The sequence below is a fragment of the Channa argus genome, chromosome 20 (genome assembly GCF_033026475.1).
Source record: "Channa argus isolate prfri chromosome 20, Channa argus male v1.0, whole genome shotgun sequence".
In the NCBI taxonomy this organism is placed as follows: Eukaryota; Metazoa; Chordata; class Actinopteri; order Anabantiformes; family Channidae; genus Channa; species Channa argus.
In genome coordinates this window covers 10,114,649-10,135,304 of record NC_090216.1, presented here as the reverse complement: position 1 = coordinate 10,135,304, position 20,656 = coordinate 10,114,649, and the positions used below count along the sequence as shown (strand labels likewise).

General features: G+C 39.0%; 1 protein-coding gene across 1 annotated transcript in view; it reads left to right on the top strand.

Annotated features, from left to right (window-relative positions):
• Positions 1-20,656, top strand: part of LOC137105966 (protocadherin-15-like) — a 157,045-nt gene extending 136,389 nt beyond the window's left edge. Inside the window, exons 36-40 of the mRNA XM_067488842.1 lie at positions 7,503-7,524; positions 8,063-8,101; positions 8,341-8,414; positions 12,816-12,945; positions 18,939-20,656. Of these exons, the coding sequence (XP_067344943.1) occupies positions 7,503-7,524; positions 8,063-8,101; positions 8,341-8,414; positions 12,816-12,945; positions 18,939-19,694 (1,021 nt within the window). The 3' untranslated portion in view covers positions 19,695-20,656. The remainder of the gene's footprint in view (positions 1-7,502; positions 7,525-8,062; positions 8,102-8,340; positions 8,415-12,815; positions 12,946-18,938) is intronic.

Genomic DNA, 20,656 nt, shown 5'->3' with positions numbered 1-20,656 from the left:
TGTAAAACCAAAAAAGTGGGGGAACGTCATCCTGCATGGCCCAAATAGATTTAGTGGAAAAGGGCTCCAACTCTATACTTTTTTTTGTACTACAAGAAGAGGGACACATTAAAAGTTGTGAAGAATGAGGAGAAAATGATAATTTGGTGAACAGTTCAAGACCATTTTTTATTTGTGTCCCTATTTCAGAGGACCTGAACTACCAGCAAGAATTCACCAGTCTTGCCGACACTAAAAGATGAAAGTGTTTTTTGGAAGGCTTCCTCGTTATCTTGCTTAGCCATTATCTTCATTTCCCCTCAAACTAAATTTCTAGGGCTTGTTTTTTAATTAACACTGAAGAAAATTACCCTAAATCGCTGTTAATGGGATCTGGGAAATAAAATGTTGTGGTGAAATATCTCTTAATTAATTTTCAGTTTGACTGCTGTCATTAACATTTTCTATCTTTGCCAAGTCATTCGCATCAAAGAACAACAAATCATAATCACTCAGCTGTGGTCAGTTGTGAGAAAGTAGTCTCTCAAGAAAGGTTGGCAAGACTTGTGATTGTTGTCATGCTCAATTGCTGTTTTGAGAGGCTGATTACATGTTTAGTTTGGTTTTAACACTCACCCTCTGAACCTTTAAACTACTTGATTGTAGATATACTGGGTGTAAAATGGAAAATCCATCAGAAGCACGAAGGACATTGTTAAACCTGTCTTTTTGGATTGAACTGCATTTGACAGGGATTCTTTACGTCTCTTCTGTAGCATTTCTGCTGCTGCAAGACTACAATGTGATATGAACATGGTCACATTTCATTTTTTTGCACAAATATCTTCAGTTTTGTATTTACCTAGTGCTTTATTACCACAGATTATTTTCTGTACTCCTCCGTCTGTTCTGTCAGTAGGCTGCTGTCTGCAAATAATGCAGAAAAATAATTTAATATCAATAGTAAAGGATATTAACGTGTAAACAGACGCAAAAAAGGGTATGATGGCCATTTTCTTTTTTATTTGTGTCTGGGTTTCTTACATGTATTGAAAGTTCTCATTTAGTCGGTAACATGCGTTCATAATTTTATTTGTCTGTAGCTCCATCCAAGCTCCAAACACTTTACATACAGTCTCATCTCCTTCTGTGTCTTCCAGTGTGTTTAGTTAATTGTAGATATGTCAGATATTTTAAGGCATCAAAACAATTACAGTAAAAAAAAGTGTTTTGTTTTTTGTTTTTTTATTTATACAGTTCGTGCAAATTTTTCTTGATGGTTGCTTCCCATACCCAAGTTTTTTCTTTATTAAATCATTGTCCCGGTTCATTCGTAAAATATTAGTATGAAAATTTCAAAAGTTAATGAATTAGACATTTTTCCCAATAAAATATGTGGCGCTAAGTGTACCAGATTTATTGACGTTTTCCACCCTGCACCCATCATGTTAGTGCCAGAATGGTTACCACTGTTTAAATTGCTGCTTTAATCTAGCATATACAACTAGATACTTCAGTGATCCATCCTCATTATCATTAACATATGTAACGGCCATAGGTTATCCCCCCGTGTCATCTAGCGAAGACAGAAATCCCAGTCATCTGTACATTTGTCCACCATGTTTTCATCAGTTTCTTCAGAAATGCCTCAAGGAAAACCATGCAGTATTTTCGGCATGTGCAAAGTGGAGGATCTACTGACTGACAATGATGGCATCTGTGCACTTGTTTCCTCATTTGTGCCAGAAATGCATCGGGGGGTAGTCATGTATATGGTTTCCTACTTCTGAAGCATATAAATGAGAAAATACAATGTTTTACTGAACACAGAAATGAGATACAATGCATTATGAAGGTCACACATTCGTATCAGACCAAAAAGAAAATTCACCAGGCCTCAGTGACATTTATTACATATCTGAGGGGCTTCATTGTAGACCAAATGTATCCTCTATTATAGGCTAAAGAAACAGTGCAGTGCTGTCCTATTTAAAGACTTCCTATCTCGAACAGTGTTGGTAGGACGCGCTGATACAGTATGAGCTATTGCGTTTCATGTAGGTGGTTTCATTTCAAAGCTATGCTGAGCATCTGCCTCACGCCAGAACAGAATCTAGCCAAATATGTTTTGGCATACAAGGTATTCAAATCCAGTATCTAGTGGCTCTTAAAACACTAAAATATGACACTAATAACAAGGAAGATTCACATTGATACATAACATGAATAAACAAAGCTGAGCAGAACTAATCTTGATATAATTTGTAAGCACAGGGGTTGTATTACTGTCACATGGTTATAACACAGGTTGTTTATGATACTTCATAACACATAACATCCTGTTTCCTCTACATTCATAACACATTAACTGTTCATCTGAGCGTCTGGTTTATTTTAAAGTACATGCAGTGTGCCTTTTCCTCAGGGAAGATGATGAAAGAGGTTGTCTGGTCGGCAGTGATTTTCTCTGTCCAGTTCCTCAAGCTAAAGTAATATAGGTCCCCAGTTTTGCCAGGTCAACATCAGTGAGGATTTCTGTAGCCCTGCCTGTCCATCGCATTTTTTTTTTGTGGTGGCTCTACCAAACCAGACACTGTTGGGTGTGTGGAGAGAAGACTCAACAATTGCTGTGTAGAACTGGATCAACAGCTCTTGAGGCAGGTTGAACTTCCTGAAGCAGTATATCCGTTGCTGGTCTTTGTGCTGACAATGGATTCCCATTTCATTTCCTTGGAAATTGTGGATTCATGAAACCCGAAAGATTCCACAGCTGGCACAGTGCAGTCATCTATGACGAGGGGGCCAATAGAGCATCCCTTTGGGAAGTCTGCTTTCATTTTGATGTGTTCAGGTTAAGTTTCTATGAACGCCCGAGATATTGTACCTTGTTCCCAGTATGTAGGCGTTTAGTCCCGTAAGGGTGTATGTGCAATAGAAGATGGAAGATTTTAATGAGATTGGGACCATGCACAGCTCAAAAGTTCTTTAAGATGGGGGCCAGCCGGTCAGCAGAGACTTTGAGACATGAGGTAGGAGATGATGACAGTAGGTTGTTTGAGGTCTGTGGTAGAGCAAGTGCTGATTGTGTGTGTTTGACATTGTCACACCTTCAGAAAAACTCATTCAAGTACTCAGCTAATTTATAGTTGTATGCAGTGTAAGGCTGTTTTTTTTTTTTAATTTGTTTTATAGGTGACTGAAGCAAGGTCAGTTTTTTAGTGTAGCTTCTCTAAGCTACACTGATCTCCGTTGATATTGTGTTTCTGACTTTATCGAACGCGATCCTGGTCCTTTTTCTATATGAAACCTCATCTGCCTGACGGATCTCCCTAAGTTTGGCTATAAACCAGGACTTATTGTTACTGAAGTTGGACAAAGTCTACAAACACATATTTGCAAAATAATAACTCAGAACGGACAACTAAGGTTATTACAGCCTTCTGCAAAACCTACAGTATAAAGCACTTTTTTGTCTCCTTTATATAGTTTCCTATGTTAAAACTGTTTAAATTGCATATAAAACATATTAATAATCTAATAATGTAAGACTTTCTGCCTTTTCAGGATAGTCATCTGTAAGTGCTTGTTAGATATGCTAGGTTCTATTTCGTTTGATAAAATACCTGTGGTTAGAGGAATAACATTTCTGTCATTTGACCACCTCTAATGTGTACAGAGGAAGCTGACTTTGAAGCACTGACAATGCTTTAAAAATGGACTCTACTTTAAAAACATTACCTTTTTTTTTTTTTTTTACTCGCTGGTTGTTTAGCTTGAAAGCTGTGATATTAAATTCTGTGATTTTTACTGTGCCAGGGGCAGATTGCCATCCATTAACACAGTTTTAAGGAGTTGCTTCCAGATGCATATTGTCACTATGAAGTGACAGAATCACATCTATCCCAACAGACTAACACGTCGCTAGTGATCATCTCTGGGCAATTAGATCAAATATGATGCACAGCCAAATAAAACCCAAACACGTACATCTAGATGCATCTTGATTTATTGAGCTGTACCCTCTGAGGGCAGAATGAGCTGGTTTACACAACACACACAACAGTTGCAGTTATTCAGCAGTATGTTTATCTAACAAACATAAAGTCACGATTAGGCTATAAATCTTAGTAGTTGGGAGGTTATTCTAAAAAAGTTTTAATCCTTACACCCAAAGCAAAATAGTAGACAGTCACACACATCTATACAAGAGCTTTTATATAAACAGAAGTGGAAAATGTACACGGACACACAAATACACTGCAGCATTAAACAGTTTGCAGGCAGTGCTTCTGCTTAAATTGACAACAATTGGCTTAGAAATGTAGCTTTCACAACACGTGCATACACACATAGAGTATCTTTATTGTCCCACAGACACATTTGCTTTTACTGTTTCAGTTCTTATTGTTTGCTTTTGCTAGATAACAGACGTCTCTTGACATCTTTGTGGATATGTATTGTTTTCAGCACCCGGCAAAGCACACTGCATTTAATTGAAACTGAGCTGAGAATAGAGACACAAAACATGGTGAGAGAGCGGCTGTCGTGTAATTGTATACTTACAGGTTTGATCCTTGCTACAAAACAGATTATCATGGGGAAATCTTGGTCAGTGAAGCATCAAATAGCCAGGAGATGCAGCAAAAAATGACATGATGCTGTAGTAAATTGTGATTATTTCAACACAATGTATGTCTAATTACACGACACATTGCAGTTGTGTGTTATCAGAATGTTTATTTTTTTGTTTGTTTATATTTTTTTAGAATCGCTATCTGTACTAATAAAAGTGAATTGCTAAGATCTGTTAATTGCTGTGAACATGTTAACATTGCAAATAAAGAAGTCAGACATGGTAAGTAACAAGAGCAGGCAGACAATTAAATGGGTTGTACAGAAACAAAATTTAGTCAACACTGGTTGTGTAATCAATACATTAGTTTGTTGTGTAATTTCATTATAATGTTGCATAACGTTTACCACTGATGTTCGTTGCAACGCTGATCTGTGGGTCGGCCCATCACTTTACTCCAGACTCAAAATTCTTATAGAACTATCCGAGGGTTTGCCATGAAATGTAAAACAGATGTTATACACATTTATGGTCCCCAAACAATATAAATGTGCTCTATGTAGGATAAGGCAAGAAATGTGATGCTTTTGAAAAGACAATATAACAATTTAAGTTTAAGACAATTTAAGTTAATTATATATCATGTGCATACATTTAAGTTATTTTCTAAATGCATCTACACTGAGAGATGGTACAAAAATGACAAGATGGTAGAAAAAGAAAACATGGAGAAGGAGAAAATGCTGAAATAGGCAGTGTGTGTGAAGTTAGTTGGAGAAAAAGGAAGTTACAAATGAGTAGAGGAGTGACTGCAAAGGGAGAGGGAGCTACAGTAGCTCTATGCACAGAAGAAAGAGATAAAAGAGAAAGTAGAGGGGGGAAAAGAGTGTTAAGGGGTATGAAAGTCTGAGGCTTTTCTTTAAGAACTAATAATAGTTCTCTACTTTTTCTTGTACACTCTCCAAGATTAGGGGGAGAGGACATAACGACTGGGAGTCAATCAGCTCAGTGATGTGTTCGTGCGTGCACGTGAAAGCGATCAGATAGCTGTGTATTTTTGTCTGGAGAGGACCTAATAATGTGTCTGTCGAAGCAACAAGGACATAGAGATACATTTATCTTCACGTACTAACACACACAAACATGGATTATACTATACACAATGCTAGGCACATACTGCTGGTAGCTATAATCTGTAAACTATACACATACACACAGTGACCATGAAAGGACCATTTCATTCAAGACTGTAGATCACACAAAACCAACCTAAAAATAATTGTATCCCTCCATTCATCTACCCATGCAGTCGTATCTATTCATCCACCAATATGCTTCTCAATGCATTTATCCTTTTTTCCCTGCACGTCTTTGTTTAACCAGATAACCATGTCTTTTTGAAGCCCAGTCATTTATTCAAAACAACATTTTAATGGTTAATTATAGTCTTCAGATTGTTCTTGAAGAATTTGGCTGTGTGTGTTTTGGAGACACAATTATATTCACATCTGAATTGATTTAATGATGAAGTTGTTTAAAATAATTAGTTAGTTAGTTTTTCTTTGCACTAATAGAGAGGATATCCACGGGTCCAAGGTTTCCATTTGTTGTTCTGTGATGCATCATCATTTCACCTGCTCTTTATCTTGCTTTTACATGACAATAGATCTTGTTGAAAACATAGTCGAGACACACAAACAAAGAGGTTTTGGCTGTTTTTCTTAGGTTGCTATTTATGTCTTTGGATTTCTCCCTTTGACTTTTCTCATGCCTCTTTTCAAATCCAAGTATTGTTTTTTGCTCAATTTTCACTCGTGCTTTTGTCAGTCAGTCTGACTCCATCTCACTGTCTCTTGGTTCTTGTTTCTTTTCTCACAACGCAATCTATTAAATACTCCCATTATCACAAATCTGTGATTACTTTACTAATCACAGATTTGTCAACAATATAATGGATTTTTTAATGCTGGGCAGTCAGTGTGATATGTGGCCAAATTCATTTTATGTATATTGATTTTGAATATTCTATTTATTTTGTATTTATCAGGCAGGGGAAGAAATGTGTTTAAAAATGCTTCATTACTCGCGCTGAGTGTTACACAAATACTTTTTGCCCTGTCCACTTAATACAAGGTAATAGCCAGAAAATGTATCTTAGCACAAGGCGTGGATGCAGTGGGGAAAACCAGCTTGCCAAGGGAAGATGGGCACTAACCACAGGCTATCTTTAAAGCTATACTCCTGATATTTTGGCACATATGTTTTTGTATGGATAAAATAAGCTCTAACACACCGATTTCAGTCATTATTCTACAAAGCTAACTGCCTACTGGCCCTAGTTACAGTGTGTCTACTCTTGCCACCTGTGTCCATCTATCAGAAAAGATGTAGTCCAGTCAAGGGGTCCACACTGCCAACGTGCAGAGCTACATTGATTTTTATCCTAGGCTTGTGCGTGGATTCTTCCAGTGTAGACACACACTGCTCATTCTATGCCTTTTATGTAGACACATTTTGAGCCTGAAGACATGAAAGTGAATTTCCCTAAGTGTCAAATTATTTCACAAAAAAATATGGCCAACTTTTAAAAAAGAAATTCAGTGTATTTGTTATAGCCATAATATTGGATTAAGATGCATGAGGTGTACTGTAATCTTTTCTGGTGTTGGTCTGGAATGTCAGTCTGTAGAAATTATTGACATAACTGAAATATTTACATATAGTATGCAGCATATGGTATGCATACATGCATGTCTTTGGACTGTGAGAGGAAACTGGAACATCCTGTTTCCTCTGCAGTAAGAACAATTACCGGGCTCAGTGCTGACATGTATTAAACACATGATGTATATTTACAGTAAGTGTAGTTTAATGACAGGTTTTCCTGGTAATGTTTCTGATTTTAAATAATTTTGTTTTAATCTAACTTTGTCTGTCTTTGATCTTCCAGGCGTGGATATGGACAACATGAGGTAGATATCTTTCTCTATGTGCATGCTATGTAGTTGCATGGTTTTTGGGTTTTTTTTCCCCTTCTTTTTCTGTTGTCTGCTCTCTCTATTCTATTTAGTTCCTTTAATTTTAATTAATTTACTGTGCATAATTGACCTTCTACAATGGCTTTGGACAGTACAGTCCCATTTAATGATAAAAAATGCACTTGGATGAAGGACGTCAATCAGTCTGTTTCAAATTCACAAAGCCTTTTTTTCTATAGCTTTCCAAAATACTACCAGACAATTACTGCTCAACATGTACCACAACTGGCAAAGCAAGGGTAACTAAGTGATAAGTATAAGTAATATTATGATGATTTTGACGTACCTGATCCTTCAAAATGAATTGACAACAAAAGAAATCAAATACGCATAAAGGATCATTAGTGATTTTGAATGAAGAACCTCTGGTAACAATTTTACATTTCCAAAATAGATGTACACTATTTTGGTGGAGAGCTTCAAACTTCTTCCAATTGTCTTGTTATTCGTTGCTTTTCTTTCCCTCTGGCAGACACAACAACTTCTGCGACCTTCTCTGCTAAGGCCAGAGGTACTCTGTCTCTTTCTTTTTCTTTAAGTACTTCTTCACTCAAAATGTGTGTTTTTATACTTAAGTCTGTAGGTCACTTGGCAGGTTAAGGTTTTGTGTGGTAGTGCAGTCAATAAAGAGGATGATGAGTTGAAAAAGTAAAATTGTACATGAAGTATATATGATTGCATGTAATGTCTTTTACGGTGTGTGGGAGGTTGTACAGTATGTGTGCTCATAATGGTTTGTCAATACCACAGGAGTTGTCAATGGAATCTGGCATCGATCCTGGCCAGGACTACTACACACAGGACTATTACAACTATGATCATGGGTTAGTACCTCTCCTAGTTTGACCAAAGTTATTTTGTGTTCATTGCAGTTTAAAGTTTTACATGGTCAAGGTCTGTGCCAAATGTAGATGAACCAGGACAATCTGATAATAAGTGGATTCTCCAAAAATCCAGCACACTACCAGCTGCAGTGCAATAACACAGTAATAACAGAGCCAGACTTTCTCACACTAGGAAGTGCAGATCATGAGATTCTTACAATAGAATAGCATCATTCAACTACCCGCCTATAACATTACCAGCAAAGCTGCCAAGCTACAGGTTCACATGTGTCTGTCTGTAAGCAGTTCCAAACAGAATAGGAAAAAGCTCCAGAATCTCCAAGCACCTGTTGCTGACCACAGTCTGGATTGACTATGGGAAAGCCTACGACGGGCACAGAAAAAAGTCAGTAGGACATTTAAGACGTCCCTAAGAGCCCAATTGGACTGTGGAGGTAAACACTGGAAGTCAAACCAGGACAAATTAAACAAGTGGCCATGAAGTCCAGCATATGTTCAAGTTATGCGCTACACCTGCTGCTGTACTTAAACCCCTTCAGCCAGCTAAGACATGCATTACAGTGACACAGGAACCAAGATAAATAGGCAGGAGAGGCAGCAACAGAAATGTACTATTAAAGAATCGTTGAACTTTTAGTTGGAGGTAGATCTCACATTGATATGTTTCCGTGTATATGTGTTTGCTGTGGGTTTGTTGGATGTCTCATGTATAAAAAGCAAGAAGTACTGTTTCTATATTGCAAATACTGAACACAGCACATACAGTACGAACACATTAGATCAAAGCGTTTATGAACAAGATCTCTAAAGACGCAGTGCATCTCTCCCGAGCGTGTCTGTTGTTATTCTGCACTGTGCCTGCCATCTGTGATGCATTGTGTCAGTTTTATAATTTTAGCTGCAGACTCCCAGGAACTTGATTTTATACACCCACCCACACAAGATACACAGTAGCAGTCACACACATTAATTCTCCCATGGCAAACACATTCATTCAGTCACTCACTCACTCATATACTCACTCAGAAACGTTCTCATGCTCATTCTTTCTGTCACACACATGTATGTACACATATACACACACACAGCTAATTCTCTCTGCCTAGCATTGCAATACTGTAGTAGCTAATCAGGCAGCCAGCCGTGGAAGGAGACAATAGGCCAGATGTTGTTGGCTTAGAGCAACATTCACAAACTCATGTCTGAGTCTGTATAGACACAGGAGTAAGAAATCAAACTATGTGACCCTGTGAGAGTCAGACCTAATCACTTTAATTCTTTCAGCTTTAAATAAAAGGTGCAGGTAGAATATGCTAAGAAAAACTTGACCTCTTCTCTGAACTCAGTATGATGTTTTGGTATTTACATCTATATGATGTACAGTCTATTAAAGCATTGCAAAACCATTCGGAAGAATGTTTCATAACCTTTTGACCTTTCCTTTCATCTCTCTTCAAGAAATTGGATCAAAATGGGATTTTCTCTGCATTTAGGAATGTAGCCATCTGCCATTGGCATCATTGTGATTGGATTTATACAGATGCAGAAAATAACTTGAACCATTTGTTGCACGTTTCATATTTAATGAAACGTGCCAATAAACCAATAAAACAGGCCAGATTCATGTTGCCCTGTAGTCAAGAGTAAAATACAAAATTTGCATATGCCACAGAGAAATAAAGGATTAAATCTTTCTTTTCCAAATCTGTTATTGGCATGAGTTATATTCCGTGTGACTGCCTCACTCCTGATAGGTGAAGAATTACTCTCTCTCTCTCTCTCTCTCTCTCTCTCTCTCTATATATATATATATATATCTATATATCTCTCTCTCGCTCGCTCTCTCTCTCGCTCTCTCTCTCTCTATATATATATATATAGAGAGAGAGAGAGAGAGAGAGAGAGAGAGAGAGAGAGAGAGATAGATAGATAGATATCTATATATCTATATATATATCTATATATATATAGATAGATAGATAGATAGATATATACTATAGATATATATCCAATATATATTAACTAAAAACAAATATATATAAAAACTGGAGTACCTTAATGAAAAACATTAGAGGTCAGCATCTCTACCTCTTTTAGGTAAGCTGCATGTTGCAAGATAAGAAAAGATATTGTTTTTGGATGTACAACACAATGCCTGGGTAAGTAACCTCATGGACAGTATAGGAAGTACCTATATATAACAGGCAGCACAAAATACACCCTATCTACCACAAAGTTTACAGAAACTTCACAAAGACCGATCACAAAGACTGATCATATCCTCCTTGTGTTCCCAAATGGTGTTTAGAGTCCTAATTTAGCAAGTATAGAGGAATCCAGCACCTCCTGCTAGAGCTGAATTTTGAGCATGGGCAATATTTTTTGTGCTTGCTTCATAAGGGTCCATTGACACATCAGCTGAGTGTCCCTAGTGTCTGCTACTCTCTTGTATATAAGATTAGATAAGCTGGCTAATTTAGCATTTCAGCTGGACTGATAGGATCCCATACCATATTACACATTATAAAAGTTCCTTATAAAAGTGAAGTGTCAACTTCTTTTCTAATGCTATAGGAGCTCTGTCTCCTCGAGAAATACACCTGAAATAGGATCACCATCTGTCTGCTGCCTCCACAGCTCACCTTTTTAAAAGAAGCAGCAGATGCTGAGAGCAGCCTATTACGTTTAGTCCTTGGTCAAGATTCAAAAACATTTGGCCTTACACTTCCCATAATGCAGCTCAATTTCATTTTTCTCGAGAGCCCCCTTATGTGGAAAATGACCACTTGTTTCCGACTTTATACACACTTGGACACAGAAGAAATTATACTGTGGCTGAAATGACTTTTTGTGTTAAATAGTTTGAGTTCCCCTTTAAAACTTGCATCCAAATATTGACTCTTTGGTTCTGAAAGGACAAACTCATATGTTTTAATGTTATGTTCTTATGTCTGTTCTTCAAATGTTTTGATGTTTAATTTTTAAAACCAAACTCATCGTGCCTGAACACTGGACTCATTTTGCTAATTATAAAATTTCATATTTTGTTTCAAAAAGGCAGTTTATTTGATCAGTCCTTCATGGTTTTAAAGCATACAGTAATAATGCCCTTTGTCATGTGTTGGCTTTTTTTACCAGGGGCTAATCATTAAACAATCATTTAGCAGCTGAAAATCCACCAGAAACAGACTAGTGGCCCAGTTGGATACACACACACACACACACACACACACAGACACACACACATGCAGCTACAAAGATAGATCAACTGTTGACATTAATTCTGTTCATTCTGAGAAGTTTAAACTGCAATTCTTTACTGCCCCCTAGTGGTAACATGAAAAGGTTTGCCAAGCCAAAAAAAAGATAGGGGGGGGAAAGAATCACAAGGGAGAAAGAAAAGTGCAGCTTTAGCCTTCCAGTAGTTTGATTGTGTGTGCTGTTCACTTCTGCAGGTTGTAAATCTGTGAAATCCCATAAGCAGATTTTATTGGAAGGTTGCAGAGGCCGTACTATAATGACAGAACAAAGTACACGTACTTGTGTAACAGTTATGACTGACCTGCTTTTTTCTTTAAAACCTTTGTTTATTTGTCTATTGTTTCTCACTCTTTTGCATGAACACGCCCCTATTTCCCTTTTTTCTCACGCACATGCAGCTTTGGTCTATCTGCCCGCAATTTGCTTATGACTTTGCTGCCACCAGTGGAGTATAAGCAAAGTGATTACACAAAGCAACTTATCTGCTACTTTGTTATAGAGCGAGGCCAAAGGACTTAGAGGAGATTTGTTACTTTAACCACACTAGGACATATTGTTTTCAGGATAGCATTTGAAAAGATTGGTTTTTGACCCACTGGCTTGCTGCAGGGCATGCAGCCCAAGTGGTGCCACACAGCAGAGTTTTTTGGCTGGTGGAGCCAGGCAGTGCTCCGGCAACAGAGTCAAAAGGGAGGAAAATCGATTTCAGTGTTTTCGGCTAACAAAATGTTTCCTGGCAACAAAATGCTCTTTTTGTGACTAAGGCAGCTTTGCTTACTCAAGTCATTGGACACTGCTTATCATTGGAGTGAACCACAATGTTACCCTGTGTGCTATTGCTTTAAGTAGCTGTGGATAAGCCTTAGCCAAGTGCAAAATTTGTTTGTAAAGTAGATTTCTCTTCTTTAGTGAGTGGTTGAAGCTGTTGTAAAAGACAGCTACAGTGTATTTATTTAATTATTATTACACATGCCATTGGTTGTGAGAAATTTAACCCTAAAGAATTAACAGCAATAAAGCTGAGAATTTGCACATTTGTGCTCTGCACAGCCTACTATTGTTTATTGCTAAACTGTAAGGTTTCTTTTCTTCATCCATCTTCTCTCTCCATCTGTCCAGGTATGACCTTCCTCAGTATGGAAGTCGCAGGAAGTTGATCACACCATCCGGCCTCTACGATGAGTATGGAGAGGTTGTTGTAGATGATGATGGCAGCTACTACTACAGCCCGCAGGAGACTGATGGAGAGGTAAACACAGATAAAGAAAAAAAAAAAAACATTCTTTGATATCCATCAAAACTTCTTTGCAATGTTACAAACGAATCTACATGTAGAGTTTTTACATATTTTTACACTGTTATGTGGCTGGAGAGATGGGTAGCTTAGATAGATATCTGATCTGATATTTTGTTAATAAGCTAATATTAGTAGTGATGCTTATTTGCATTATTGGTGAGCTTTCGAGAAGATGTATACCACTCTCTATACAACACTACACTACAATTAAAATTGTAGCTTTAGCTTGTAGCTGGTTAGCTAGATGAGCATGAAGATGGATACTGTATATCTCTTCAGGGTGGGTGGTGTGATTTTACAGTAGCTTTATAGTCAAAGTTCTATAAAAAGAAGTGTTGCTGTTTCATGAGATGCAGGTTTGTTTGTTTTTGCTTAGTCTTTTATGATAGATTCAAGTATAGGAAGGTACAGAAGAGTTTTTGGAATGTTGGGAGTGAGGTTGCTAAGCGTGCAGAATTTGGTGGCTCGTTCCACCATCATGGGATCACTGAGCTGACGAGTTTTGTTTGTTGTATTCTGTGCGGTGCTGGGATAGCCAGACGTTGTTCGTTGGCAGAGCGGGAGGGATTGTAGACCTGAATGATGGAGTTGTGGTAAGCAGGTGCTGTCGACGTTTTTTAATGATCTGTAAGGGTTTGATTGTGCTTACCGGTAACCCCATTAATAGGGCATTGTAGTAGATGTGACCAGCGCCTGCATAATAAGTTGCGTTGTATATTCTGTGAGGTACAGTCTGATCTTTCAGATGTTGTAGAGTGGAAATCTGCATGCTCTAGAAACATCCGGTCTGTAAAGCTTAGTTGGCCAGAATTCTGGCCAATTTAGTGGGGACAATCACTGCAGATCCAATGTCGATGAGATGTCAAAGAGACAGGCAGAAATGTGTGACGAGACAATGGAGTCATCCTGTGGAAAAGACAGGAAGAGCTGTGTGTTGTCAGCATAGCGGTAAAGGGAAAAGCCCTGTGGGTGGATGATAGAACCCAGGGATGTATAGTATAGATGGTAAAAAGCAGAGGACCAAGAACTCAGCCCTGCAGCAAACCTGTAGAAAGGATATGAGAGTTAGAAACATGCCCCTGCCAGGATACCTTGAAGGTTTGTCCCAATAATATCAGCAAGAGCTGATCCAGAGATGTCCAAGTCAGAGAGTGCAGACAAGAGGATCTGATGGTTCACAGTGTCAAAGGCTTCAGATAGATCGAGTAGATGACAGAAGACTGAAGACTGACCTGTGACAGCCCGCAGAGATTCGATGACCTTGAGGAGTGCAGTTTCTGTGGAGTAACCACTCTTGAAGCCAGACTGGCTTTCATCAAGGAGGTTGTTCTGGGAAATAAAGTCTGAGAGTTAATTGAAGACTGCTCGTTCTATGGTATTGGCTACAAACGGAAGAAGAGAGACGGGTCTGTAATTCCCCAGAAGGGAGGGGTCAAAAGAAGCATTGAGGTAATCTGGGCCTGCTTGAATGAGGTTGAAAAGGGCCTCTTGTGAGAGATGTGTTGATGATTTGTGTAATAGCTGCAATTAGTGTGGGTGCACTTCCTTGAAGTAGAGTGGAAAGGATTGGATCCGTCGTCTTCCTGACAGGATGAAAGGCTGCATCTGTATCAATGTGAAGGTCTAGGGATGAAGACTGTGAGCTGAATGAAGAAGTGATCCGATAAATGCAAAGAAGTGACCAAGATGTTGTCTGTGCTGCAGTTCCGGGTAGGAATGAGGTCCAGGTTGTTGCCAGCTTTGTGGGTCAGGGGAGTGGAGACCAGTCTCAGGTCAAACGTGTTTAGAAGCGGAAACACGTCTGCTGCCTGAAGTTACTTAATGCTTATTTGTCACTCATATTGTTCTGTGACCCATGATATAGAGTAAATGTGCTTCATGTCTCGCCGTTAAGTGTTTTCATCCCAAACTTATTAAGTTTATTTGCTTCCTCCACAGCTCTCTTGTGCTGCCTTGGAGACATTTAGCTTTGTCCTGCTGAATGTATATTACAGATCATATTAAAACCAAACCCATTTAGTCCCAGTGCTAGATTAGTGTACCCACTACCTTTTAGAGTAACAGTACTGTTAAACTTGTGTAAGTGAGCGAAAAATAAAACAAGTGTCATTCCAAAATCCCTGATCCAGACTAGGACATTTACAGTACTCTCTCTTGCATTATACTTATATACCGTAATACACTATTTTAAAAATAGTACATTCTTTTTGAAAATGAATACAATGACATATGTGTGGGTTTTTAGTGAAATTTAGTAAAATCTTTTATCTTTTATGTTGTATGTTTGTCTTATTTGTTCTTTTTTTGTCTTTTTTCAATCTGGGCTAATATCATTATGATAATAGGTAAAGAGACAGTTTCAAGGAGGCAGATTAGCCACACAACCTTCTTACTTCCAGCCCCATCCTCCAACTATTCTGCCCCCAAGAATGACCTCGGGACCTTCGAAAAGTGAGGTGGACAAAAAGCAGCTTTCTGAGGGAGCTATAATTGTAAACACGACATCCAAGAGCTGTAGTGCAGCCGCCAGCTTGAAAACCGTGATGAAAGTGAGCACACTGTTGTCCTCTAGTAATAAAACCTCTGGAAAGCCTCCTGCTATCCACCCACCGTGGAGCAAAGCCAGGATTGGACCAATGGAAAAGGAGGATGTTGGTAGAGATGGGGGGGAAAGAGTGAGGAATGAGTTCGAGCGAATGGAGGCAGAAAAGACAGCAAACAAAAGGGGAGGAAGAGATGAAGAAACAGGGAAAGGAGGTAGGGCAGAAATGGAAACATGGGGTAGAAGTGAAGAAGTTGGCGTAACAAACAGTGGGATAAGAAATGCTTTTGGGGGTGGAGAAGGCGTCAGGCCAGAGCATAGGGGAGAGCTCCCTGGCTTGTTGTCTTCTGTCCGGTCTTTAGGCCCGAACTGCAGCATGGTCATCGATGGGAGTTATTTCCAGATGTCTGTTGAAGCCAGCAAACCCCCGGCGGTGAAACAAAAGCCGAACGAAGCTCTCAGTCTTATCTCACTCGCCAGAAGGCTCCAGGGACCAGCCAGAGTGGGAGACATACAGTGGAGCGATAGAGAGCACTGGGACAGAGGAGAGGAGAACAGTAAGAAGATTTATAGCTCCGTAGGAGAAAGGAGTGTTTCTGCATCAGTGTCTGAGAGAGACAGAGGAGTGGAGAAGAGAAAGTCAGAGTTAGCAAAGAAGGATGGATCCTCCGAGGGATGGTGGAAGAGAGGAAAGAAAATTCATGACTATGACTCAGAAACAGGAAGTGGCAGCAAAGAATCTCAGTCAGAATTTAGTCTCTCAGATGCAAGCAGCATTACCTCATCTGTTACAGCTGAGCAAGAATCGAACACAGAAACAGACTTAGCACCAGATAAAGAAGAGGGAACATCTGACACAGGAGGAGTATCTGAAAGTGGAAGCCCAGATGAGGAAGGAGAGGGTTCGGAGTCAGGGTTAGAGAGTGAGGATGAGAGGAAAGAGTCAAGCAGAAAACATTCAAAGGCCTGTGTTGTGAGTGGTAAAAGAAGTAGTAGTGCCAACTTAAAGAGAGAAAGCACGAGCAGCCGACAAAAAAGGAGCAGTCAATCCCCAACTGGCAGAATTAGAAGAAGTAGCAGTGATGATAAAAGTCTGATATACTTAGGTTCCACAGTTTCTAGTTCAAGGCCCAAAACTTCTAGTCGCTCTGGTTTATCACACAAAACTATAGGGGGAGAGAGTGAAGGAGAGGGGGAATCAGGGGATGAGGACAAAGTGAAAAGTGCTGGATCACTAAAGTCCTTGTCAAGGAGGCAGACCTCCAGCCAATCACACATCAGCTCAGGAGCGATCGCCACCCCAAACAACCTGTCACCCGTCACCGAAGATCCAGAGGGGGAGGAAAAGTGCGAAGCCCGTGGCAGCGAAGGAGATGAAAATGAGACGGCTGATTGAAATGCAAATGAAGCCTGAGCCCTCAAATATTGACGTCTTTGCCACTAAGTAAGATCTTGGTAAAATTGCCTGGATTGGATGTGCAGTCATTACCTGAGTGAAATTTAGTTCTGTAGTCTCTTATTTTTCCTTGATTGGTGTGTTTTATATTCAGAGGGGTTTAAATTGCCTGAATGTGTCTCTTACAATAGCTTTGTGCTTTTAGATTCTATCTTTAATCCCCATTTTCCAATCAGCTTATCTCTTCTCGCTCCTCATCTGTCTCGCCTTCCTCTATAACAGCTCGGATTCTCTTGAAGTGCTTTACTGCTTTACTTCTGTAGTTTTTCTTCTGAGCGGACTTGTCTCATTTTCCTTTTGTGAAAACTGCACTTTGAGCAGCCTATATTTCTGCTGCCGCTCAAAGATTGTTTTTCCCTGACCTGTCTTTGTTGCACAAGGTTTGCTCAAGCTCTTTATCCACCAGTCATTTCTTTCTGTCTGTCATTCTGCTTGTATCAGCCAGTTCTGCCTACAATGCCAGTTATCTGCAGGGGAAAGAGATGTTTTCTTTATGACTGAATGTATTCTTTCTTCCATACTATTCAGGTCAAGTAGGAAAAAATCTGAGGTTTATGTTGTGCAATAACAGGTAAAAGATTTGTGTGTGTGTGTGCATGCGAGCACAGTAGTGTTTTTTCTGACCAAAGATGAGGCTGTACAACCACACACATCATGATGTGTGGGCAGATTTCCAAAGTTGTTTTATTAAAGCATTTCCTCAAAGCTTTCTATGATATTTACATTTTGGCACCATTAGAAAAAAAAAAAAAAAGGCTTGTAATCCTGTGGAAGGAAAACTCTGGAGTAAATACTGTCGCACTGGCCTGATATTGCTGTGTTGTTTGTTTAAAGTGTAGGTGCTACAGTGTTTTCTCCATTTTGTACATTTTAAGGTAGAAAGTAATAAAAATGATCATAATTACATTTTCATTTACACTGGTTGAATCTGTTGACTCTCCTGACCTCTAGTGGTGCAAGTCCCAGCACAAATTTATAAAGCCTGAATTAAGGCAAAACTTACTTGTCCTAAATGTAAACTGAAACAGAAGGAATATTACCAAGGATGAATACAATTTCCAAACTTAATATAAACTCTCTGTCGTCTTGTAAAATATGAATAATTAGGTTGTTTGAAATAAATACCTTAAAATAGGATGGAGCATTTGGAAAAGGATTTCAAAGGTTTTAAACTAAAATGAAAATGAAAATAATAATGAAGTGGATGTTCATAGACTAAAGTGCATAAAGTGTTCAGTGTTAGAAATATCAATTATGCAACTCGTTTACCATTTTTAACTCCAAATGGTTATAAGAAAAAATAGTTTAAAAAGTAAAAATGCATGTTATGCAAGGAAAATCTGCCTGGTTACAACTGCTGCTAAATGTTACTGTGACAAAATATATGAGATACCTTAAATGTACATAATACATTGAATCTATTAAATCATCATTTAATTCAGCTTCATATTTGTGGGTGTGATGCGTTGTGGCTGTGGCAAAAATATTTAACTGGTGGAGTGAAGCAAAATAATGTTCTCACCTAACACCTAACTGTTTATTTAGTAAACAAATGTATATCTGGCCCTGATGGCTTTGTGCCTAACGCTAACCAAACTACTATGTTTGCAGTTTTTTAAGGGTTTTGAGGCTGGTGTGAAACTGGCTGCTCTTTTGGCATCATTGTGGCTGATTCGAAAAGGAGTATGGATGTTAAAGTTATACAACTTGTCGGAATGAAATGTGAAACCATAATTAAGTTACAATTTTAAGAAGTTCTTTGAGGAAGAAGGTGCAGCACTAGTCTTTTGTCAAATGGCACTAGACAGCCAATGAGTAAATCGAGTCCATGGAGCCAAAAAAATCACCTTATATTTCTTATGCTTGAACAGGATCCTTTAAGGCAATTTTGTGTTTTCAATGTTGTCAGGGGTTTTATTCCCTCTTTTATGTGTTTTTTTTTTCCAGCATGGCAGTAGAAAACGGCGGATCAAGTTGGTGTTGGATCGAGACTACGAGACCAGCTCCACCGGTGAAGACAGTATGGCAGAAACCCAACGCAGTCGTGTAACCCCCAGCCTCAACAGTCACGCTAACGTTAACGGCAGCATCTACATGGCGCAGAATGGCTCCATCGTTCGCACCCGGCGCTCTGTAAATACCACAGGTCCCATGCACACACACACCACCACAAGCACCAATCACAAACTCACCTCCCCCATCTTCAGCTCACGGCTGGCCAAACACTTTAAAAAACTAGAGAAAATGGCTGCCACATTGGAGGAAAGCATACCCCTGAACAACCCCAGAACAGCAGGAGATGCTGGGTGCACCCTGCGCAACTTTCAAAATTCAGGAACGGCCACTTCCTCTTTCTTTAACTCTGACAACAATAAAACAGTCAATGTGTTCAACACTCGACAATCCAGCATTTCTCTAGAGTCAACCAGCAAAAGCAACATGGGACCTGAAAGTGTGGAGCCTAAATCCAACCTGCTCAAAGCGGCATCGAGCAGCTCCGTGCAGCCTCAGGTCACAGCAATAGGAGGGGAGTTGAGAGAAGGTGAGACAGAGTCCAATGTAGATGGGAGTAATGATGAAGACGACTACGGACTTGTTATGAGGGGGCCATCAGAGTGTCCAAGTGACAGAACCCAGTCAGATGAGGAGGAATTATGGATGGGCCCATGGAACAGCCTTCACATACCCATGACCAAACTCTGATCCTGATGACTCTGTGCTCGCTACTTTTGCCAAGATCATTAAACCTTTAGACGTCATTTCTTCCCCGTAGTTGTGGAATTAATGGGGAAGCTCCGGTCCAATTAAAATAAATAGAATTAAAAGATTGGTACACATTTGCATATTCTGGTATTCAAACTGAATTTCATTTTTGACGTAAGGTTCCTCATAATCAACTGAAAGAATTCATTTTCTCAGAGACAGATGATAACACACAGAAAGTAACGTGGAAACAAATTGGGTATTTTTCCAGCTTACTCATTAAAATGTCTGTTTTGTAACTTCTGAATTTTCCAGTCAGAATCTCAGAGCTGCAACAAAAAACGTAACTTTGATTGAGAGGACTTGTTATATTTCTACTTTGCTAATAGATAATGAATCGACCTTAAGAAACGTGTTTATGGACTTTTTGTGGCCCTTTAAGCAACTCGTTTAACTGCACTTGTGTCATTGAGTATAACAGCTACTGGTGCGAATCGTCTTGAATTTTGCCTGACACTTTTCATCGACACATAGATCTTGTATTGTTGACACTTGCCTTTTTATCTTTGTCAGGTTGCTTGGCAAACTTTATCCAAATAAAAGACTATTTCATCCATTGAAATGTGGGATTTGGCTAAATTGAATCTGAGTTAACGTCTCTTCTTATTGTGTTCTTCTGGCAAACATTTGCAGATTCAGTACATTGTCCTTCATTATCTTTTTTTATGGTTATTTCCAAAAAAACAGTTTTGTTTATTTGCTTTCTTGCTGTGACTTAGAGTGATTGATACTACAGCTTTATCTGTGTACTGGGGTACAATCTAAAGCCATCAGGTTTTGAGCTTCAAGTAATACAAAAACTGGAAAAGTGACACAAATTAAAGACCCAAAGCTCATTAATTAACACGTTATATCTTGTTCATTACGCTGCATAAAAACTGAAGCATAGAAATGACAAGTCA